This window comes from Sceloporus occidentalis, unplaced genomic scaffold, assembly GCF_023333645.1.
Source record: "Sceloporus occidentalis isolate IW3139 unplaced genomic scaffold, rSceOcc1.0.p SCAF_4, whole genome shotgun sequence".
Lineage (NCBI taxonomy): Eukaryota > Metazoa > Chordata > Lepidosauria > Squamata > Phrynosomatidae > Sceloporus > Sceloporus occidentalis.
Window position 1 is genome coordinate 36440418 of NW_028316984.1, and position 24966 is coordinate 36465383.

Below are 24966 nucleotides of genomic sequence, written 5' to 3' on the forward strand. Positions count from 1 at the left end.
AGATCCCATGACTTGAGAGAGAGTATGTGTAAGAATTAACTGGCTAAAAAGGTGTGAGGGAGAAAGCAAGGAAGAGAAAACGTGCAGCAAAGTTTGTGTGTGTTTGTGTGCATGTGAGTGAGAGAGAAGGTTATGTTTATCACAAAGAGATAAAGGAATCATTTGTAGAACCTGTAAGAGAATTAGAGTGAACGAACCCCTGCAAGAGTGAGCATGTGAAAGAAAAGAATGAGAGAAACAGTGTGACTGAGTGTGAGAGAGAACAAGTGTACATGTGATAGTGCTTGGTGGGGGGCAGAAAAATGGGACCTCTTAGAAGCTGGTTCTGCTGGCAGGGACGTAGCTAGGATTTTAGGAAGGGGGGGGGGGTCCAGACTAAGTGCCACCACTATAATGGGGCTTGAGTGCGGTGGTGCAGCAGCACACACCATTCATTTTTCTAATGGAAGGGGGGGGGGGGTCCAGACCCCAAGAACCCCCCCCCCGGCTATGTCCCTGCTGCTGGGTCCCCAAATCTCTCAACACTTCGATGGCTGCCCACTCCAAGTTGCTTTCTCCTGTCCTTGGCTCCCATCCAGCCCCTACTCTTCACAGCCACCTGCCTTACTTGACTACAGGAGCAGTTTGTCATGCTCCATGCCTGTGAGTGGGAGTCCCCACCAGGAGGACAATCATAGAGTACGACATGCAGTCCTTCAAATAACCTGGACCCAAGCAGTGTAGGGCTTTATAGGTAGGGTTGTTATAATTGTTCACTAAAACCTGAGACAAAATGTAGGACAAAATCTAGACCAAACTGTAGGACAACTGCAGGACAAAACTCAGCCCAAAATGTAGGACATTTAAGAAAAATGGAGGACCTTAAATGTCCTACATTTTGGGTTGAGTTTTGTGTCCAGAAACAGACAGGAAGCCAGTGGAACTGTTGCAACAAAGGAGTAGTGTGCTGTAGCTATCCCTAGTTAACAACCTGGCTGCAGCTCTTTGGACCAGCACTTTTCAAAGGCAACCCCACATGGGAGTTACATTACACTAATCCAGATGGGATGTAACCAAGAGATGTACTACCATGGCCAGATACGACTTCTCTTGGAACAGGCAAAAGCGCTCCTGGGCACTGCTTAATCCTGGGCCTTTAAACTGGGCCAGGCACCAGTTTACCACAGGAATGACTTCCTAGGAATTAGGTGGAAAGAAGTACTGTAATAGGACTGGGTATCATCAGCATACCAGTGACACCTGCCACCCAAACCTGGAATAACCTCTCCCAGAGATTTCATGTAGATGTTAAAAAGTATAGGCACCTCTTGAGCTTTGTCAGTTTAGGACTAAAAAAAAAAGGGGGGGGGCATCAATCTTAGTACTGCAAACAAAATGATTTTGGCTCCTCTGGTTCTTCATAGTGTCTGGTATCAGTTTTTTTGGCCAAAATTAGTGATTTTGCCATGACCTGTGGATAAGTCGGGGGTAAAACTTGGAGGCTCATTCAGTGTGTGTGTGTGTGTGTGTGTGTGTGTGTGTGTGCGCAGAGCAAGAGAGACTGAGGTTTTTTGCTTCAGCTTTTCAACTTTGCTTTCACCCTTTACTCGCGAGACACTGGCAGCCAGTGTGGGCAGGAGACAGACTCTATTTGCTTGTTTAACAGCAATTAATCACCCAGGACTCTTTCTACTTGGCTCAAGAGAAAAAGAAACTCTCTCTCCATGGGGAAATCTGAAAGAGCTGCTATCATATTACCATACTGACCCATAAATAAGTCAACCTGGGATTTTAGGGTCAATTTTTGGGCATAATTTTTTAGACTTATAGATTAGTATATAGGTAATCTTACATAAAACTCCTCCTGTTGTATAGTTTTTGAATATCATTTGGATGGGAATAAGTATATGAACACATTTTCTTCAACATTTTATTCATCATTCTAAAATTAAATATTTCATAATCTAATTTTTCCCAGTGCTGGGGATGCTTTTGGAGATTCCCCCCTGGATTTTTCTGTCCTTCCCCAGTCCTTCACATCTCTAATTTTTAAATTCAAAGCATGTCTAAAGCAGCTGTGAGAGGAACTGACCTCTAAGTAGATGCTTGATGGACCTGACTCCATCTTATTCTGCTAGCAGACAACTTTTCTGCTAAAAGGAACAGCGTTCTTTAGGAAACAGAACATTCATTACCTCTCTGTGGCATAGCTATAGCTGAAGCTTTCAAGCCCTTCCTGGTGGCACAGTGGTTAAATTACGGTACTGCAGCCAGAATGTTGTGAGTTCAGTCCCAGGGCTCCAGGTTGACTCAGCCTTCCATCCTTTCGTAAGTTGGTCAAATGAGTACCCAGCTTGTTGGGGGTAGTTGGGCAACACATTGTAAACCACTTAGAGAGTGCTTTGTTCACTGTGAAGTGGTACAGAAATGCAAAGTACTACAAACAAAGTGCAGAATTTGGAGGGCAGGAATAGATGCTTAAATATTGGAATTCCCAGGATTCCAGAACAGGAGGAGCATAAAAATATGATATCATTCCTCCTTACCTGGCTGAATAACACCTGCTCAGGTCCTGGTCTCCGTTCGGCTGATATAGAAAGATCACATCAGACATCGGCTCTCAACTGGAGACAAGGTGCTCCCCCCCAGAGACATAATTACTATATGTTTTGCACATTATCTGAAAAGGTGCAAGTACTGAAGAAGCTTTCCAGTACCCTGAACCTTGCCTACCTGGTTTCCACCATGGAAGTAGGAAATGCCATGATTTTAAACTCTTCACCTCTCTGCTCCAACAAGCAAGCATAAAATACAAATGGAGCTTCCCTTTTAAACTAAAGATCTTTTATAATGGCTCTGTCATCACTCCCTCAACTAAAACTCAGCTTCTTCACATATGTGAAGCCTTAGACATTAAAGTGCCCCAAGACCTTGAGAAAGAGGTGAAGAACAATGTCTCCTCTTCAGCTGCACCCAAATCCGGACAAGTGGTTGAACCATGGATGCCAGCAAGACAGAGAAAACACAAGCAGCTTGGTGACTCTGCACAGGTGAAAGCCACACAAGCAAACTGACTGTAACCACCTTCCAGCACAGAAGCCATCTTCCCTGACTTTTTTGACATCATAAAATGAATGGTTAAGTGTAACTTGCCTTGCTCTAACTTCTGGTGTCTTTCTCATCTATTCTTCTTCACGCCCCCCCCCCCCCGCCATCTTGTCTTTCTCCCTCTTCTCTTGTTTTCCCACCTTAATCCTAATGACTGACAACAGCCATCTTTGAAGGAAATAGTCTCCTTGTCCACAACTATTAATTGTTCTACATTTGCAAAATGGCTTTCTGCAAGCAAATCGCCTCACTCTAAATTTCACTTTCATTGTTTTAATTCTCACTCTGCCTCAATCCTTTCCCACTCCTCCCCTTGCTCTAACATCTGGTATCTTTCTGAAGTATTCTTCACAACTTTATTCTCCCTCACCCCCGCCATATTGTCTTTCTCCTTCTTCTCTTGTTTTCCTGCCTGAATCCTTACAACTAATAGCCACCATGTTTAAGAGTAAGAGTTTCCTTGTCCAGAACTCTTGCTCTCCATTTGCAAGATGACCTTTTGCAGGCAAATAACTTCACTTTTATTGTTGTAACTCTCTTTATACCTACATAATCCTCTCCCACCCACTCCTTGCTATAAAACTATTACTGGAGTGCCATCATTCCCTCCTTCGCTCCCCTGAATGCAAACTTGCAACTTTCCCATTCTAGCACTACTATTAATGTATCACCATTTTCTTGTTTGAATGTGCAATTGGGTATTGCATTTCTCAGCTTTGATTATTTGTGAGTTTGTTGCTGCATGTGCGCACTCCCCTTCTTCTTCCCAGGCTTTTCCCCTTGGGGGACAGTGAGCTGGTTAGGGGGGTGCGTGCGTGCCCCTCCTGTCTCGGCTCCAGTGCCTTGGCTGGTTTGCCTGCGGTGCCTGGGGCTTGGGGAGGGGAGCAGTAGGTGTGTGAGAGTGCTGCTCTCACTCCTCTGGTACCTTGGCTGGCTAGCCTGGGGTGTCCATGTTACCTTCATATATGGTAATATCTTAACATCCCCTTTTGTTAATTAGTTCCTCTCATCTTTTAGATGGGTATCCTCATATCCTCCAATTCACCTTCTCTTCTTCTATCTTTGATTACTGAAATCTTATCCCCCACAATTTATGCCAATAATGCTCATCCCTGCAACCCTAGAGGGGATTGCCTGTCAGTGGCTCGATCGAGACGTGAGACTCTCTTTACATACTCCTCCTCTTGGTTTGCTTCTCTTAATTGTTGTTTGTATTATGTTATGGTTAATTGTTTGTACTTTTGGGTATTGATATGTATATTTCTTAAACTGAAGCCTTATGATTTGGGGTGGGGACTGCCATGCTTGCTCTGGCTGATGACCTTCGTCTGGGCATCAACAGGGGTAGTGTGACCCTGTTGGTGCTACTGGACCTCTCAGCGACATTTGACACTATAGATCATGACATCCTCTTGAATCGTCTGAGAAAGTTAGGAATAGGAGGCACTGCGCTTCAATGGTTCTGTTCCTTCCTCTTGGACAGATTCCAGAAGGTGGTGCTTTGGGACAGTTGCTCAGCAAGGAAGGAGCTTAATTGTGGCGTCCCACAAGGCGCCATCCTGTCCCCAATGCTTTGCAATATTTACATGAAGGCGCTAGGAGAGATCATCCAGAGGCATGGGGCGGGGTGTTATCAGTACGCTGATGACACCCAGATATATTTATCCATGTCTCGGTCTTCATCTTTGACTTCAGATGGTGTCTCGCCTCTCAATGATTGTCTTAAAGCGGTAATGGATTGGATGAGGGAAAACAAATTGAAGTTGAATCCAGACAAAACGGAAGTACTTATGGTATCGGCTCCAAACCCAGGCATCGGGATACAACCTCCAGTCCTAGAAGGGGTCACACTCTCCTCAAAGGACTGTGTTTGCAGTCTGGGGTGCTCCTAGATTCATTGCTTCACATGACAAATCAGGTGAATGTGACAGTCAGGAGTGCCTGTTATCAGCTTCGACTGATAGGCCAGCTGGGCCCTTTCCTGGAAGTCAGGGACCTTGAGACTGTATTACATGCACTAGTAATCTCACGCCTTGATTTCTGCAATGCATTCTACATGGGGCTACCCTCGTGCTTGGTCCGGAAACTTCATTTAGTTCAGAACATGGCAGCCAGACTGGTCTCCGGTTACATCCAGAAGAGACCATATAACACCGATCTTAAGATCACTCCACTGGCTGCCCATATTTACCTCCACATACAGCCCAGAGCTGAGTCTGAAAATTGCCTTCTGGTTTTGAGAAATGTTGTGCAGGTATCTGTCCAACAACCTGTCTAAAAGGGGATCTGCCACTCCTAGAGGCTTCCAGGAAATAAAATCCACCGTTTTCTTTTTTCTTTTTAAGTAAGAGGTATGGTAATCTAGAGAAGCTGGAAGGAGTGAGGGCAGCACAGACAGACTCAGGGAGCCACACCATACCACAGCCCTAGAGACAGAAGAAGGAGGGGAAATACTGTAAGGGGTAATCAGCTTTTTAAAACTGCTTGCCTGACTGGAATGGTAGTGAAAAGGTCAGCTGTGCATTTCTCTAAATTTGGAGACTATTCTCTCATTATTTTACTAAGTTCAAACCTCTGGCCTATTGTATCAGCAAATAATAATTTATTTGATATAATCCTTTCTTTGATCCACTTCTTTGGCCTGAAAAACCAGAAGCAACGGCCCATTTGCAGTGCATTACTTTTTCAGCAAACCATAATCACTCATAATGGCTATGGTCCAGCAAGTTTCCAGAGCACATGCTGTTGGCTTTATTGTTTTTTGGTGTGTGTTTTTTTCTCTCCAAAGGTTTTAAAGCATGGCTTTTCAGTCTCAGTGAGCATAGTGTGGGGGCTGAGATGGAGAGGGGAAAGGGCTGCTGAAATGAAAAGAATAAGACAAACCCCAGCAGCTCACAGAACATAGCCAGAGACTTTCTAGATCATGAACAAGTATATGGGAAGGTTTGCTGGTAACTTTCCCAACCTTTCCATTCTCTTAGTACAATGCCGTAGTCCTTGTATATATTATTGTTTTTCTTAGAAGAAAGTAGGATAAGGTGGGAGACCAGTCCTTAGTTTCCTTGATCAGGATTATTTTGAACACTTTTGAAAAACAACACATAATTCTCAGAGAATAATCTTAGGTGTGCATGTGTTAGCCTAGTTAGATGGAGTATTGTTCTAATACATTCTAAGTTTGTGAAGATGATAATGAATTAAGTACGTGAGGATAAGAATCCAGATTTTTCTGTGTGCGTTTATTTCATAATCAGTGTTACCTGGACTGGGAGTAAATAATATATTCAAAGAGTGTAAAATTAAAATTTAAAATTTCATGCCAGTTTACCTCTGTTCATTGAAAACAAGCCAAGGGAAGTATTATAAACATTCTAGTAATTGCTTAAGGTCAGGATTTTGACAAGATTGCAGAGAAAAGGAGTTCCACTGAGGGGCAGCCATTGAGAATATTTTCAGCTGATTTTAAAAGATTGTACTAAAAAAAATTTCACTCATTCTAGTTTGTAAAAGGATGATCTTAGGTACACAAGATTAGAGGACTGTCTTGGATATTCTTTTGTATTGTCATTAATACAATTTGATAGGAATTGAACACTTTGGCTAGGAATGGAAAAGCTTTGCAAACATTTTGTTTGTGCAAGGATAATTGAAGGATAGAACCAAGTATTTAGGTCAGATTTCTTTTTTGTTACTATTTTGTCAAATCTAGAGCCAGGAGTATTTATTCCTAAATATTTTTACCATCCAGATATATAGTAAATTAGTAAATTAGCATTTGGCTTTTCTGAAATATTAATATTCAAAGTTGAAATTTGTAACCAACTTTTAATTTCAAAACCAGAAAACAATCTAAAATTCCTCCACTAGCAGGATTGCTTGCAAAATTGTTCTTGTAATGAAAAAAAAAGTCTTAGAAAACTGAAATGCATATTAAACTTGAGAAGTATTGAGTAAATAACTGATGTGCAAAACATAGATGGGGCCCCATGATAAGATAGTTCTACTCTGTGTTTTTTTTCTTCTTTTTGAAAGTGTGTAATCTTGTTGCATGTCTCTACATAAGCTATTCTGGCCACTCATCATAGTAACCAGCTGGGCCATTTCACCTGCTGGAGCCATTAAAGAGGACTCTCTCCCCCTAGATTAATCCCCTCCAACATTAGTTTTTAGCTCTGACAACTGGAGCAGGCATTCAGAACTTGCAGGTGGCCAGTGTGACGCACATAATTGCCTACAATTTTAGGCAATGAATAAAAATGGTCTACATTACTTGTCAAAGGTTGTATATGCAGTGCCAAGTGAGATCTATGGGAAGCCTTTTAGGGTTTAAAGAACATTTAATAGCAAGGCTGCACAGTGCTTTTTTAATCATAATGCATTTGTAATATAGCACTTTGATCTTCTCCTTGTAGGAAATGGTGTTACATTAGCCACTTTTAAAACATTTATGAGTGAAAATCAGTTATGGGAGAGTAAAAGTGATTATTCTTAGGCAGAACATGTTATATTTCATTAAAAGTTTTCAGCTTGCCCCTTTCTTGTTAAAATCTGTGGGGAGTCCTATTCCTGGAGAGTTACAAATCAGGATCTAAGATTTAGAAGAGCCTTCCTCCCCCCCCCCCCCCCCGAAGCAATTGCAAGATTGGGAATTGTAGTATGATAAATACTAAGGCTGTATATTTATAAATGTTTGACCCATTTATTGACAAGGTAATACCTTGGATTTTCTCCTTGCCTTAGAGAAAAATTTGGTGACTAGAAATTCATAATAAATTCTTCCGTTGAATATCATGCTTGTGGAAACTTTTCGTGAAATGCAATATTTAGAGCATGACCATAAATTATCTCTGACAAAAAATGACACTAAAATGTACTACTTCTAGAAGAGCTGGGTTTGACCTTTCAGACCTAAGAGCCTTTTATTAACACCTGCCTGTAAGGCAAACCTTGCCACACGCAGCTTTCAGATTCAGAACCACAAAACTGATGAGGAAAGGCTTGAAGGGTTCAGTTTGTGTCACTTGCTGTTTGCCGTTTCCATTTCACAGATGATTAATCTTTCTGTGAAGAAAGGCCAGAGAAACAAAGCACATTGGGCTCTTCCTGCAGTTACTCCTTCTGAATGCACACTAGCTTGCTAACTAAAAGGCCTTTAGATTTCCTGCAGGGAGAGATGTTCTGAAAGTGAATGCAGCTGGTTGGAGGTCACCAGTGCAAGGCTCTTGCCATTGTGTAATGGAAGCTTTGGCAGGTTTCATTTTTGGAGGAAAGGAGAAGGTGTTGACAAAAAAAATTAACGTAGAATATTGAGGCCCTTGGCAGTTTGATTTAATATCTTGATGGGTGGATCATCAATAATCAACTCAATTTCTCTTGCTACAGTTGTTTTTAAAACACTCATGTCATAGTTTGCATATATTCCTTTCTCGCACTAGCCTGTTTCAGTGAGATGGTTTCTTCCATGGGATGCATAATTACTCTGCCAATATGGAGTTTGGAAAGCAGTTTTTAAATTCATATATTGGATTTTTCATTCAGTGTGTAGTTTCAGTGAAGTTACTGAAAGGGTTATTCCATTTTCATCTGTTCTGTGCCAAATGCAACTTGTATAGTGAGAAGGCGCCCAGTATTTTCCTATCTAAAAATACTTCCTCATATGAAACGACTGTTTAACATATATTTGGGTATATCTAATATCTTTCTGTTTCTTTTAATTTTGCATAGGACATAATGTGCAAAATCAGAAGCTGGGTAATAGATGAAAAAAAGCCCGTCCGTTTCTATCATGATTGGAATGACAAAGAGGTAGGCTTATAACTATTACGTCATCCATTAAACGTAATGTTGTCCTTCCATTAAACCACCCCAAGTGTCTCAGATCTTTATTTATATTTTATTTTAACACCAGTAAATTAATACCATAATATCCAAGCCACATGGGTAGTTTTTAACAATATCGTTTCATGCGATTAAGCAGATTTAATTTTTTAAAAATATGACAGTACTGAGTGTGTGTTTCTTGTAGTGTATGTGTTAACAGAACTTTCCCCCATACCTTTAGATTGATGTGCTGAACAAGTACTTGTTTTTAACTTCAAAACCAATGATCTACTTGGTTAACCTCTCTGAAAAAGACTACATTAGAAAGAAAAACAAATGGTGAGTTTGCTGAACTCAACTTTATTTTAATCTTTAAGATATTATGATACTTCTGAAGGGATCTTAGTGTTTGTCAGAATAATAATAATGGTTAGCACATTTTTTCCTTCTCCATACTTGAAGTAAATCCTAATGTTAATATTGGCAGAATACTTATTACCTTGTCTAATGGAATGCAGTTGAAACAAACTGGAATGCAAAACTGAGTAGCAATTTTCTTTCCTTCCTTTTGTTAGTTTTTATAAAATAGCACTGAAGACAACAATGCCAGCTGTCCAAAAAGACTCATACATACTCAGTAATATTGAACTTTAGAAACATGACCTTATTCATGTTGGGATTACATCGTTATTCTCTTTATTGAATGTTGAAGAAGAAATAGGTATCTTAATATGACATGAACAAGGAGATAAATACACTGCATATATGTGTGCGGAGGGACATGTGTCCCACATGATTTGTAAAAAATTAAAAATTCAGCTTTGAGTGTCAGTTCTTAAAGCTTAGAAGCTGTAATACCTCATGTAGGAGATTACTCACATGGAGTTCAGAAAGTTTCATACTTTTGTATGCATCAGTGCATATATAATGGCTGCTGCAAAAGCTGACTTTCACACAGACAGACACTAGGCGTCCTGATCCCAGAGCACAAGTATTCAGCACAAGTATTCAGTATAGATCTGAGGATTGAAAATAATGCTGTATTAGCTCATCATGAAAAGGTTATTAATGAGATAAAACATTTTAGGATCGAGTCACTTAATCCATTTCATTAAAAAGAAACACAAATTAAATCCACTAAGCTTTCGTTCTTTTAAGCTTTACTGATCTCAAACTAGCTATTTTTTTCCCATAAAAATGTCACTGTGAAACACATTTAAGATTTGTTATATTTGCTTCTTGCTTTGTAAAAGTATCCAGAATATGGTGTATCAGAATTCTTCAAAAAACACACCCTTTAACTTCCCCTGTACTTCATTAAGTACTTAGATGCACATGGTTTCAATTTTCCATTAAAACTTCTCATTTCCATATGATATCAAAGAGTGAAGGCTTTAAACTGAATAATAAACATTCATAGACTAGAAGCCAAATCAATAATTAATGTCAGATGGCTAACTCCAGTAAGTTATTAGAATAAAATCTGTGAAATTATTTTAACTAAAAATGACTCTCTTCATAATGCTAGAGTATATTTATATTTATGCTTTTTAGTTATTCTATGTAGTTGTGCTTCTCTAGTAGTAGTCATTTCAAATTTCAGATCAGAATGCAGTCTTAGCAAAAACCCTTTCTCTTCCTTGGATCACTTGACATTATATGTAATCCACAGGAAACTTTCAAGATACAGTTGGTTGATTGCAAAATGGTATGTTTTGGAAGGAATTTTCAGATTTCACATAAATTTAATGCAGTACATTTAGCATTCTAAACTAAGTGATACTGTAGAAATTTCTCTACTGCTACAGAGTATGGATCATCACACCTTGGTATGGTTGATCACAGGTAGAACTTACTGCCTCTAATTGTACAGTAAATACCATTGCTCAGGCCTTAATGGTAGACAGGCTGCTCAGGAGACGCCAGTCTGTGATTTAACTGTCGCCAGACACTCCATGTTTTTTTGAGAGAGATCATTTGTGGTGATGACAGAATGCAAAACTTAGCATATATATTACAATTTTTAATTTGTAAATATTGTATTTATATGTATTATGAAATTATAGTAAAAATCTTACTCTGTTCATACAGAACTGGGGGTGGGTCTTTCTTTCTTTCTTTCTTTCTTTCTTTCTTTCTTTCTTTCTTTCTTTTTTAAGGTTTTGTGGACGTTAGTGTAATTGTAGCTGAAAGATCAAAGCCTGGGATAGCTGAGTGATGTTCCAGAAGAGAATTTACCACATAACCATTTTCAGTACAGTTTCTGCCGCCTGCTGTTCCTATTTTCCCTCAAGCTAGCCATTGACAACCCCCTGTGCATCCCTGCTCGTAAAAAATGATTGAGGAAGTATTTGTCATGTATTTATGAGTGGGAAACATTGTGTGATATGGAATGTCATCTACTGAAGTCAGAATGATGACCATTTTTTCCTTCATCCAGACAGAGTGGCTGATCTTTCAATCCTCTTCTTATGCAATATCTCTTTGCATTTATACCATTAAAGTAGAAAAATATTATGTAGAGTGTAATGGTTGACCTTTGGTCAGTTAGGGCAGTGCAAACAGATGCAGATCAATAGAATGTGTGTGTGTGTGTGTGTGTGTGTGTGTGTGCGTGTCATTTCTTTCAGTCCTTTGTTGATTTTGTTGTTTTTCACTCTTTTAATCTGATCCAAAGTTGAGCTCCTTGCTCAGTTAACAAATTTTATTTCTTGGCAAAATTAGTGGTAGTTCTGTAAAAAAGTTGATATTAATTCAGGAAGAATGGGCCACTAAATATTTTCATAGATTTTTTTTGTAGCGGACTTGTATATTTACAGCAGCATCAAGGATATATTTTAAGGCTTTGGACACAAGAAGAACTTGAAAAGCTTCTAAGCAAGACTATCTTGGTTTTGTGTGTATCATCCTTTCTGAATGAGAAAACACCCAGTTTAAGTTACTGATAGAAACATACTAACAATTAAATGGCAATGTACCATTTTTCAGAGCAAAAGAACAACAACAGTGTGAATGAGGAGACTTTTGTGCAGTTCTGTGGTGTATTGACCTTTTGAAAGGTATAAAACTGGATTGACTCCAAGGAACTACTTACTAGTATTAGCAGTGTTCCATTAGTCATTCATTCATCAGATTTATGATTAAGACTTCGTTCCTGATGGGAAACTGACATGGCTGCTGTGTTAATTGCACTTATATTATGATCAGATACACTAATCATGATGTATATTAGAATCTACTTTAGCATTTTAAAATACAATGTACTTTTCTTTAAACACATGGTTAAATAATTGAAAGCCCCTTTAAAAAAACCATTTTATAGAGATATGTAAAGAACCAACTCTTAATCTAGTACTCTTTCTGTAATTGCATGTATTGTAAATAAAATAAATTTTACCTTATGATAAAAATGCTGCCAAGTAAAATCTAAGCACCTAAACTATACAGGGCACCACCATGCTTTCAGTGTTACTAAAGGATTGAATTATGGTAGCATTTATGCAACAGGTACTTTAAAAAAAAACATACTGAATTGTCTAAAACAAGATTACATGTGTTAGACATGCATCTCTTTAGTTTTTTGTTCTCCCTTTGAAAATAACAGTGTGAACTGTGAATTAGGTATACCTGTATGTGTAAGTTTAGGAAGTCGATCTTGTCATTTCATTCTTTGCACTTTTGAGCTAACCTTTTCTGGAAGAAAGAGAATTCAGTATTCTTCTCTGATACAGTTATTGAGTAGTAGATTAATGTAGGGTGGCAAAGTCATTAATGGCTTTTCACATCTGAATCTTACACAGGTTTAACACAACTGAAGGGAGCTGTGTGCCATTTAGACTGGGATATAGGCACGTGAATTGTGAAATTTCCAGTACATAATGACCATGAAATCTCAGGAATATTTCAGTTATCTTTAGTTGTCCAAAGGTAATGTGTTTTAATATACCTAGTTTAAAGCCTTTAAAAAAAGATTTCCTTCTGTAGAAGTTTCCAGGCCACAGATGATGAAAACCAAAATGCATGAAGTTACTTGTCATGCTGCTGTAGTGCTGAATTAAGCAATGCAGAATTTTGATATCCCATAGCCACTGTGGTGTGGTGGTTTGAGTATTGGACTATGACTCTGGAGACCAGGGTTTGAGTCCCCATTTGGCCATGAAACCTACTGGGTAACCTTTGGCAAGTCGCTTGCTCTTAGTCTCAGGGGTCTGAAAGAGTCTTGCCATGAACACTCTATGAGAGGTTTGCCTGAGAGTCATCTAAAGTCGAAAATGACTTGAATGCACACAACAACAACAATAACAAAACCCCAAATATCACTGAATTTCTGCAGTTGTCTGTGTCCACATTGGCTGGGATGTGATGGGGGGGGGGGGGGGGAAGGAAGGGACAAAACTGAAGAATGAAGAAATGGAATCATGAAGTCAACTATTTATCTTCTGTTGAAACAAATCTGCAAAATGTCTGTAGTTCAAAAAGTGAATGAGTGATATAAAGCACAAGAGAGAGGGGCTCTGATCTTGAAGGAAGTGAGGCTGAGTAATGTCTCAAGGAGAAGTATATGCCACAACAGTTGTGTCCACAACAGCTTTCTTCAAACTGGTGATCTCCAAGTATTTTGGATGATGGCTCCCATCCACTTTGCAATAGTAGACGATGGCTCCCATCTGTCTGACCACTCAGTCGGTGGTCAGGTGTAATGGGAGTTATAGTTCAATACATCAGGAAAGCACAAAGTTGGGGAAGGCTGCTTATGGTGACCCTGTCACAGAGTTGCTAGGTGTTTTGTCAAGATTTGTTTAGAGTGGAATTTCCTTTGCTTTTCTCTGAGAGAGTGTGGCTTGCCCAAGGTCACCCAATAGTTTTTATGGCTGAATGAGGATCTGAACCCTGGTCTCCAGAGTCATAATCAAGCCACTACAGCATGCTAGCTTTCAATAAAGTATTAGCTTCACATATAAGATATTAACAAAGGATTATGCCAAATGTTTCATTTTTACATCAGTTTTATTTTTAAAATATAGGGAAACATGGTCAAGAGATTGTTTGTGGATGCAGAAATTACTCTGATAATCGAAGCTTCTTACAAAGTTTTTTTAGTGAGAAATTATAAAAGCCACCAATAGCCACAAAAGGGTGTAACTGTGGTTATACTACACTTGTTCTTAGTCAAAAGAACAATTAAATTAAATTAAATTAAAAATCCCAGAAGCTATAAAAGGCAAGAAAGGTCCTATAGAAAATGGAGGACGTGTCCATAATGTGACATTTGGCAAAAGAAATTTAAATTGAACCAGCAGGTAAGAAGTAAAGAATTTATGATTTTTATATATATATATATTTAACGTAGCCTCTCACAGAAAGTACTAGGTGCAATGTTACTGCTTGTTTTACATCTATCTCAACAGACTATTGACTAATGGGGAGGTTGTAGAGCAAGTAATTTGGAACTGGGAAAGATGGGTGGGAGCTGGAAAGGCCTTTCATGGTCGAGCATAGTGAATGTAGGAAGAGAGGATAAGTGGGGAACACCTCTATATGGAACTCTGTATGGTCATAGATTGTTTCATCTGCAAAGGAAAACAAATAGACTAGTTAAATTAAGGTCAATTGGTGTTCAGCATTTTCCAGCACTTATTTCTTGGCAAAATGTGATTGAGTTTTGGAGGGTTTGTTGATTCCCCTTGTTTAAACAAATCAAGTTCATTCTCACTTTCTAGACCCGTATGTGAATTGGAGCACAGTGGACTGAGTGGGGATTCAAACCCCTTCTACCTTCCTTAGCTCTAGCCTGACATGCCATTCTACCTGCTTGATATACTTTGGAGTACTTTCCTGATGGAGGCCCCCCTGGTCCACTATACTGCTTGTAACCACACAATACAGTTATAGTGCTTTGGTACTATTGGCTCCACCATCCCGTGGAATGCTGAGATTTGTTGTTTAATGAAGTATATTAAATTCTCTGCCAGAGAACACCTGTGCTATGGTTCAGGGGAATTCTAAATATCTCACCAAAATACAAATCCCAAGATTCTGTAGCTTCTGTGGCAGTTGGTATCAGGCTGCTGTAATTATGGAGTGTAAATACATCCCTTGGTTCTTCAGGGAGTGACATAGATGCTGATATTGTTATTGAGATGCTACTCTTGTGCCATATATTGTCTAGTTCAAGGGATTTTAATTCTGCATATTGTTCCATGTTTTGTTATTTTAAATACTTTAAATACCACTTGCGGGTGACAGTATTCAGTGGCTGCTCAACATATTCAGTTCTCTTATTTATTTATTTATTTATTTATTTCAGGGGTGGCATGGTGAGTTGGCCATCACATGGCTATTGCTTGATCTCCATTGGGCTGAGTAGGGAAGATACTCTCCCTGAGGCTTCTGTTTCTTCTGAACTTATCTTTTATTTTATTGCATCACAAATAGAAGGGGTTATTATTATTCTGATATTAATTTATGCATCTACTGTGCACACATAGTCAACCTGCATCTGAAAACTCACAGTAACATATTTTCTGTATATGTCAGTTGATATCCATTGGTTTGCCAGGGATCAGTTGAAACCAAGCATTCTAAAATCCAAAGGAAAATCCAAGCTATAGTATAAGCATTGAGATATTGTAGGAGGTGCACCTATTTCTCAATCTCATTTCACAGTACAGAGGATTCAGAGGGAGGGCTTTGACTCAGATGGGAGTTGTGAAGGATAAGATACTTCTGGGCCTTGTTTGCCCAGCAGGAAGGCAGTTTCAGGTTCCTCAGCCTTCCCCACAGCACTTTCCTGTTGCTCTTTGCCAACTTAGCAAATGACCAGAACTGGTGACCTTTTAACTGGGAAGTGGCAGCTCAGCTTTTACTGTTTCTGTTGGTGAAGAAACTGGTTTCACACTCAGGTAGGGTCAGTGGCACTGGTTCCTTAGCCACTAGATCTTGGACTCACATCAGACAGTTGGCCAGTCTGGCTAAAATGATGATAGTCTTAGTACATCTTCAGCTGATAACCAAAAGGTGGGAATCGGTGCTCTGTAATGCGAATAGGTCAGCTAGGGTGGGTAGATCTAGCTTGCCTAGCTGACATGGAGTTTTGATCCATTTCTTCTTTTCCTTTGGAGCATAATCCAGCCTCCCAGACAAGTGTGGCATCAGTGCTGGACTGCAAATTTAGTGACAGCTTAAACTGTACAAAGCTAAAAGTGGTGGCATAGTAGTTAGAGTGTAGGGCTGGAACTCATTGGGTCATGAAACTCATTGGGTGCTTTTAGGCTATTCACTGTTTCTCAGTTACGACAGTGAAGTCAGGAGAAGGAAAGCCTAGGAGAAAGGACATAAATGCAACTGGTAAAGCATGCATGAAAGGTAAAGGTACCTTGACATGAATGTCTAGTTATAACTGTCTGTAGGGGGCGGTGCTCATCTCCATTTCTAAGCTGAAGAGCCAGCGTTGTCCGAAGACTATTCTGGTGTTCATGTGGCCAGCATGACTGCACCAAATGCTGTTACCTTCCCACTGGAGTGGTACCTATTTATCTACTTGCATTTGTATGCTTTTGAACTGCTAGGTTGGCAGAAGCTGGGACTAGTGCCAGGAGCTCACTCCTTCATGCGGTACTCGGGCCTCAAACTGCCAACCTGTTGATCTTGCAGTCATCAGAGTCAGTGTCTTAACCACTTGAGCCACCAGATCCCATTACAATCCATAAAACATTTTTTAAAATCAAACTGTTTCCCTTGGAAGTAAAAAAAAATCCATTGTGAATGTGTTTAAATTGCCTTTTTTTTAACAGTTTTTACATTTTTTCTGTTTGCATTACAACTCAGATTTGTTTGTTCATTTGTTTTTGAGATTTTGGCAACTCAAAATCACTTGCTTTTCCATTTCTTTATGTCATCCACTGGTAGAAAAGCGGTAGAAAAGAGCAGTTTTGATTGGAAAAACAGGACAAAGAGTTAAGAAAGCCACTTGCTATTCCTGTAGCCAAATTCATAGCTTTCTGCTGTCATTTATTAAAAACAAACACAGACACACACACTGCAACTTCTTGTAACATGTAGTTATGCCTGGAAAAAAAATAGATTTAACCCAGAGTGGTTAGCTCTTTGCTGAAAGCTTTACACTCTTTATTAAGTAACAAGTCATGTTCAAGGTATTAACTTTGACTGATAAAGCCCTATGCAGTTCTGCATGGGTTTATCTGAGGCTTCATCTGTACTGCAGAATTGATGCAGTTTGACACTATTTTAAGTGCTATGGCTCAGTGCTATGGAATTCTGGGATTTGTAGTTTTATGAGATAGTTAGTCTTCCCTGTCAGGGAGCTCTAGTGCCACATGAAACTACAAATCCCAGAATTACATAGAATGGAGCCTTGACAGTTAAAGCAGTGTCAAACTGCATTAATTCTGCAGTGTGGCAGCAGCTTCAGAGACAGCTTCCTCCAATATCATCTTCTCAGGTTTCTAGGAGGGGACGCATTACTGTCCTGTGGCCTAGTGTGGCCCATTGGGCTGTGGTGTGGAGGAGGACCTTCTCTGTTGTTGTCCCTTCCATGTTGAATGGTCTCCTCATTGAAATTAGGTGGGCTACTAATTGAAATTAGTGTTAGGTGTTTCCACTATCAACCTAGCTATTAACTCAGGCATTTTCCTAATGGTTAAGTGTTACCATTTTATCTTTTAACTACTGTTTTCTTGTATCTATTTTTTATTATGATTTGCATGGTGACTTTTAAAATAGAAAGCAATATTGTGATATCCTGCCAGGACTGATTGAATCTCCAGCTGCATTTTCTTTCACATTGATTTAGGCCATAGTATGTTTAGTGTAGAAAAGTTCTTTGTATTAGTTGTGGGAGGAGCTGTAGGATTCCCCTGCATTATTTCCAGGTTTGGTTTGCCCTTTCCCAGCATGCTCTGTTGTAGCTGGAAGCTTTTAGTTTGGAGCAGTCTTTGCTGTGAGCAGGCAGAGAGCTGTCTTTTGGTGGCAAACAGGCCCAGACAGCCGGAAAGGGCATTTCTTACACGTTAGCCATTTTAGTTACCAATTTAGCCAATTTAGTTACCAAGTACTTTAGCCAATTTAGTTACCATCAGCAAGCGAATAAAGGAATTCAGGAGCTGAAAGACCCTGCACCAGCTCCATTGAGAGAGGAGAGCAAACCAACATCAGACCTAAAAAGATGACACCCTGAAGATTGTTGAAACTGTAAAGTATCTTTTGTCTAGAGCTGGGGAGGAGAAAACTCTTTATTTTTGTCCTTTAAATTAAACTTCCCCCTCTTTTGAACTTTACATTCAGCTTCAGAGCCTTTTTGGGTAAAGAGTTTGATCTCACCAGGGTACCGGCGTTGCACACCCAAACCTGCCACCACCTTTAGTTGGGTGTGTCTTCACAAATATATACTTGTTGAAAACAAATAGTCAAATATCTGGGGGAACACAGATTGGGATGACTGTTCTAGAAAACAGTTTTTATCTAGGTCTTTAGTATATCAGGATGGCAGGCCTATCAGGGCTACAACAAGCCATGTATAATGTAGAGGAGAGAACTGTCGAAAGAAAGGAGGGTATTGATGTTGATATTGATATTAAGTCGAATTCTACTCAAGGAGCTCCAATAAGAGTTGTGCGGGGCATGGGGAGATATAGCGTTAACAGGCTGACTAATATGTCTAAGGGAAGACAGGATCGATGCTTAATATCTATCCCATCTTCCAGTCACCCTGTTAGCCTGAGAGAACCGAGGATCGCCCCAAACATACCACAGACCCTTGCCTTGCTCCTATGTAATGCTAGGTCAGTGAAAAATAAATCCCATATTTTATACGATCTACTAGATGGGAAGAATCCTGACCTGGTTTGTATCACTGAGACCTGGCTGGGGGAGGATAGTTGTGTGACCTGGGCTAAAACTCTCCCAGCCGGATACGTAGTAAAGGAGCAGGTTAGGGAAAGTGGGTGAGGGGGAGGTGTGGACTTAGTCCACAAAAATTACATCACCTTGACCAGAAATCCGGTTCCGAAACTGAGATACATCGAGTGTATTTACCTGACCCTAAAGGCCAAGGACAGTCTGGGGATTCTGTTGGTCTACCGTCCACCCCGTAGCCTAACAGACTCCCTGGCCGAGCTGACACAGCTGGTCTCGGAGCTGGTGTTGGAGTCCCCTAGGCTCCTTGTCCTGGGGGACCTCAACATCCCCTTTGAGGCCGGCTCATCAGATCTGACAGGTGCGGCTCGGACTCCATGACAGCCATGGGCCTGTCCCAATTGGTCTTGGGTCCTACACATTGTGCCGGTAATATGCTTGATGTGGTCTTCAGCACGGACCGAGAATATCCGTGGGTGGAAGTTAACGATATCTCCCCCCTGTCATGGACGGATCATTTTGTGGTCGAGGTAGGACTGAGGGCCACACTCCAAAAACCCCTCGGTGGTGGTGGGCCCATTAGAATGGCCTGCCCTCAATGGCTGATGGAACCCAAAAGGTTCCAAGAAGCCTTGGAGGGAGTTATGTTTGGGAACGATGGCAACCCTGTCGAAACCCTGGTTAATAACTGGAGCAACAATCTTACTGGGGTTATTGATAGCGTCGCCCCCGAGCGTCCTTACCAGCCCACTCCTAACTAAAGGCCCTGGTATACAGAAGATCTACGGCAGATGAAGCGGGCTGCGCAGCGACTGGAGCGCTACTGGCGGAAACATCAGCGCATACCCGATAAGACACTCCATGAGAACATGTTACGTTCCTATGGAGTGGCAGTCGATGCAGCTAGGAATTCTTTCTGTGCTGCTTGGACTGCATCGGCAGAATCTCGTCCAGCAGAGCTGTTCAGGGTAGTCAGAGAATTAACTCAATCTCCCGACACCCTGAACCCTTTATTAGAGCCAACTAATGCCTGCTGTGATGCTTTTAATAACTTTTTTGCTGATAAAATCTCTCGGATAAGGGCTGATCTCAATGCCAGTTTTTCATCAGAACCACGACAAGAGGTGTCCAGTGCCTCTGGTAACAAGGTTATTCTGGATCGCTTTGAGTTTGTGAATACTGAGGACGTGGACAAGCTCCTTGGGTGTGTAAGAAAGACGATTTGCCCTCTTGACCCTTGCCCATCCTGGTTGACCGTTCAGGGAGGGGATGTAATAACAACTTCTTTACTTCGTATAATTAACTCATCCCTTCGGGAGGGTTTAGTTCCATCAGCCTTAAAACAGGCCATAGTGAAACCTATTCTGAAGAAACCCTCTCTTGACCCCCCTACAAATGAGTAATTACAGACCGGTCTCTTTACTACCTTTTTTGGGCACGGTGATTGAGCGGGCAGTCGCCTTCCAACTCCAAGCTATCTTGGATGAAACTGATTATCTGGACCCATTTCAAACTGGCTTCAGGGCAGTGTTCGGAGTTGAGACGGCCATGGTCGCCTTAGTCGATGATCTCCGTCTGAGTATCGACAGGGGAGGTGTGACCCTGTTGGTGCTCTTGGACATCTCAGCAGCTTTCAATACCATAGACCATGGTATCCTTCTGGAACGCCTGAGAGTGTTAGGTATCAGTGGCACTGCGCTACAGTGGCTCTGGTCCTACCTCTCAGGAAGGTTCCAGATGGTGAGGCTGGGGGACTATTGCTCTCATAAAAGAGAGCTGACATCTGGCATCCTTCAGGGCGCCATCCTGTCCCCCATGCTATTTAATATTTACATGAAGCCGCTGGGAGAGATCATCCGGAGACATGGAGCACGGTGTTATCAGTACACTGATGACACCCAGATCTATCTCTCTATGTCCCCGACTGATTCAGTGACTAAGGAAGGCACCTCTCCTCTGGATGCCTGCCTAGTGTCAGTAATGGGCTGGATGAGGGAAAACAAACTCAAGCTGAATCCAGAGAAAACAGAGGTACTCGTGATAGGCTCCCTAGATCCAGACAGAGGAATTTTTCACCCGGTCCTGAATGGGGTCACACTTCCCCTAAAGGACAAAGTTCGCAGCTTGGGAGTACTCCTGGACTCATCCCTATAGTTATCATCCCAGGTGGATGCGATGGCTAGGAGTGCTTGGTACCAGCTTCGGCTGATACGCTAGCTGCGCCCCTGTCTGGACTGAAAGGATCTTGAAACAGTAGTACACGCACTGGTAACCTCTTGCTTGGATTTCTGCAATGCACTCTACATGGGGCTACCTTTGTACCAGGTTTGGAAGCTTCAGTTAGTTCAAAACGCTGCAGCCAGATTGGTCACTGGGACCTCTAGGTCGGACCACATAACTCCTATACTAAAATCTCTTCACTGGCTGCCGATTAGCTTCCGGGCTCAATACAAAGTGTTGGTTATTACCTTTAAAGCCCTACATGGCTTGGGCCCGAGTTACTTGAGGGAACGACTCTCCCTACATAATCCGCCCTGCACTCTCAGAACATCAGGCAAATACCAACTGGAATATCCCAGGGTGAGACACTCTGCAACTCACCAACGAGCATTCACATCTATTGCTCCTACACTTTGGAATAAACTCCCTGAAGAGATTTGTCTCAGTCCTTCCCTTGATGTTTTCAAGAAAATGTTGAAAACTCATTTGTTCCGTTTAGCATACCCTCCTGATCCATCATAGAGAATGTATCCTCCTATCCCCTATCCTGTAATGTGAAATGTATTAGGATGTTTAAGTGTGATTTCGAGATTTTAACTGCTTTTATATGATGTTTTAACCTAATGTACTTCTGATTGTATTTTATATTGTAAATCCTGTGCTGTATAATTGCTTTGAATTTGTAAACCGCTTTGATCCCAGGAAAAGTGGTATAGAAATAAAGATTTATTATTATTATTATTATTATTATTATTATTATTATTAGACATCTACACTTGTCCCTCCATATTCGCTAGGGTTAGGGGCACAAGACCCCAGTGAATATGGAAAAAACGCAAATAACAAAAACACCATGTTATTACCTGAGAGGACACCTCTCTAGGAATCTCTAGGTCCTCCGGGGCAACTCTGTGGTCAACATCCAACAGACACTGACCATAGAACTGTGCTGGAGAAGCTACAAATGCCTAGTAGAGTGTTCTCTCTAGGAATCTCTAGGTCTTTCAGTGCAACTTTTAGTTAAAGTTGACCATAGAGTTGCACTGGAGGACCTAGATATTCCTAGAGAGAGCATATTAAGTCCGTAAATAATCAAATCAGCAAATATGGAGGGATGAGTGTAATTGTTACTTTTTGGTTTGGACTTCAGTATGTGTATGTCTTGTGTGCCTTCAAGTCGTTTCCAACTTATGGCAGCTTTAAGGCGACCCTATAAAAGGGATTTCTTGGCAAGATTCATTCAGAGGAGGGTTACTGTTGCCTTCCCTTGAGGCTGAGGGCATGTGACTTGCCCAAGGTCACTCAGTGGGCTTCCATGGCTCTGCGGAAATCGAGCCCTGGCCTCCAGAGTTGTTGTTCAGTAATCAAACCACTGTGTCACACTGCTTCATTTGGACTTCAGTAGAGAGGATTAAACTTTAACTTAGCTGGATATGTTGTGTAGTTTCTGTGTGGTGTCTTTTGTTATCTACCTGGAATCCTTTAAAGAGGGCGACACAGAAATTTAATAGTCTGCATAGGCACGAATGGGAAGGGAAATAATTCTCCATTCTTTCCGTGTATAATATAAGATAGCATAGCCAACAGAAGAGTTAAATAAATAATGTCCTCCTAAAATTCTGTGCCTAAATTGCATAGAAATTTTATAATAAGATCATATGTTATAGACTTGCTACCAAATGATTGCATACCCTTTGAATTATGGACAAAATTAGAAAGGTATTTAGAGGCATGGCCAGTTAATATGGCATTCCAGAATTAATGCAGTGTTGGATCACCTATAATTTGGGGTTCTTAATTTAAAAAAAAAATCAGCATAGAAAATGTTTGTCTTTGGCTCCCTCTATCAGCCTGTCTTAGTTGAGTTTCAGAATTTCTGATTTTGTGCGCCATACACCTGCTTAACAGACAGAGAATCTGTATCAATATTTTTCCTGTGTGGTTAAATAAAAAATAAACCAAGTAAATCATTCAAAATGCAATGGGTGATATGTATCTATTTGTGCTGAAAAAATAATTGTCATATGTAAGTGGAAGGCCTTCCTAGATATTTTTCCTTTTGGTATCAAGTCTACCATATTCTATGGTATTAACGTGCTATATATTCAAAATGCTAGAAAACCATTCACTTTACTTAGGTACATGGCAGGTATTTTACTGGCAGTACATTATATGCACATAGGAATGGGTTTAATATCCAGCTATTTCATTGCCCTCCTGACATTGGGGGAAACTGGATTGTTCTGTTCAGGATTTGCAGCAGATCAAAATGATTGGATATGCTAAGCTTTTTTTCTGACAGAAGAGACAAAGTTTTGACAAACATGCACGGCACAGCAAGTGTCCAATTCTAAAGAGCAAAATAAATGCAAACCACCATTAAGAGGAACACAAACAGGCTGAAAGCAAGTTATTAGTAAGCAAATAATTGTTGAACTGTTATGAATGGAATAGGATGTTGAAGTAAGACATGATTGGCTGATATTACATATGTCCTTGATTACCTTCCTTGTGCTTTTATCCTAATAAGTGACATTCTTTGTATTCCCTTGGATGGCTAGACAGTCTGACACTAAAGAAGAATAAATATTGCATGTGGTACACATTAAGCTGTCATCTAAGACAGCATTTATAAAAAGTAACTGGAGAAATTCATAAGAAATTCTGCAGTGCTACAGTTTCCTGGCTCTAGTCATAATTGTCAAACTTCTTGACACATTCAGGTCTTCTAAAGTGATTTCAGTTTACCATTGCTTAGCATATGAATATTTTCATGGATTTATATTTTCAAATACTGTTGACTGCTAACATTGGTTACATTAATTGAATATCTTATTTTTTTTGAATTTTTCCTTCAATGGAAAAAGGCAAACAACAGTAATAGATCTGAAAATGCATTAGATTAAATGGAAATGCTAAAACCTATGCAAATATCAACAATTATTATTATTATTATTAACCATTATTTATGAAGCGCTGTAAATTTACACAGCGCTGTACATGCAATCTTTTTAGTTAGACGATTCCCTGTCCTCGGGCTTACAATCTAAAAAGACATGACACAGAAGGAGAAGGGAGTGGTGGAGGGAAAGGGTAAGAGGTCCAGTAGTTCCTCTCTACCTCCAAGGCCTGGACCAAGGCAGATGGACTGGAGGGAGGGCGAGGCTTCATAATGGATGGTTAATCATTTTCCAGGGAAAATACATACTCTCAAGTAGGATAATACATATACAGTACATAGCAATACAGGAAATGGTTTGATAAACAGGCACCAAAAGAATATCAAATAGTAAGCGACAATTATGCAATGCCTGGGAAGGCTTCTCTGAACAGGATGGTTTTCAACTCCGTTTTGAAGCTGGTTAAAGAGGTGATGGCTCTTGCTTGTGGGGGAAGAAGGTTCCAGGAGTGAGGGGCAGCAAGTGAAAAGGGGCAAATCCGGGATGGGGCAGAGGAAATCCTGGGCTGAGACAGCAGACCTTGCCTACCAGAACGGAGGGCCCTAGTGGGAAGGTGAGGAGAAAGAAGGTCTGATAAGTAAGGAGGGGCCAGTTCATGGAAGCCTTTAAATGTCGACGCTTTCATGCTGTTAATCTGGTCCCTTAAATATATATCTCGATTTAACATTCTTGATGAAGAGCAAAAACAAGTAATAAAATGGAATTGTTGATAAAATGATAGCAGGACCTTTCTAGAGTTGAATTACGTGTTGAGATTGTATTATGGGAGGACTGTTGCTACTACAATATGAAAGATGTGATGCATATATAGATAGAAAGATTTGACATTTTTAAATTTTTGCTTGGCTGTTTCCCCCTTAAGTCAGTCAGTCAGTCTGTCTGTCTGTCTGTTAGACTTAAAGAGGGAACACACAAGCAATAATTTAACAATTACCAGAAAACAATAAGACAGTAGCAAAGTAGTCTTGGGTGGTGTCCAGTCATACTGTATTTCAGAACCCAGCAT

The 24966-nt window shown here is 40.4% G+C and overlaps 1 protein-coding gene across 2 annotated transcripts in view; it reads left to right on the forward strand.

The window, feature by feature from the left end:
• The window catches only part of OLA1 (Obg like ATPase 1), a 114786-nt gene that overhangs the window by 63058 nt on the left and 26762 nt on the right, over positions 1 to 24966 (forward strand). For both annotated transcript variants that reach the window (XM_089519726.1, XM_089519725.1), the window contains exons 6-7: positions 8812 to 8892; positions 9149 to 9246. In XM_089519726.1, the coding sequence (XP_089375852.1) occupies positions 8812 to 8892; positions 9149 to 9246 (179 nt within the window). The remainder of the gene's footprint in view (positions 1 to 8811; positions 8893 to 9148; positions 9247 to 24966) is intronic.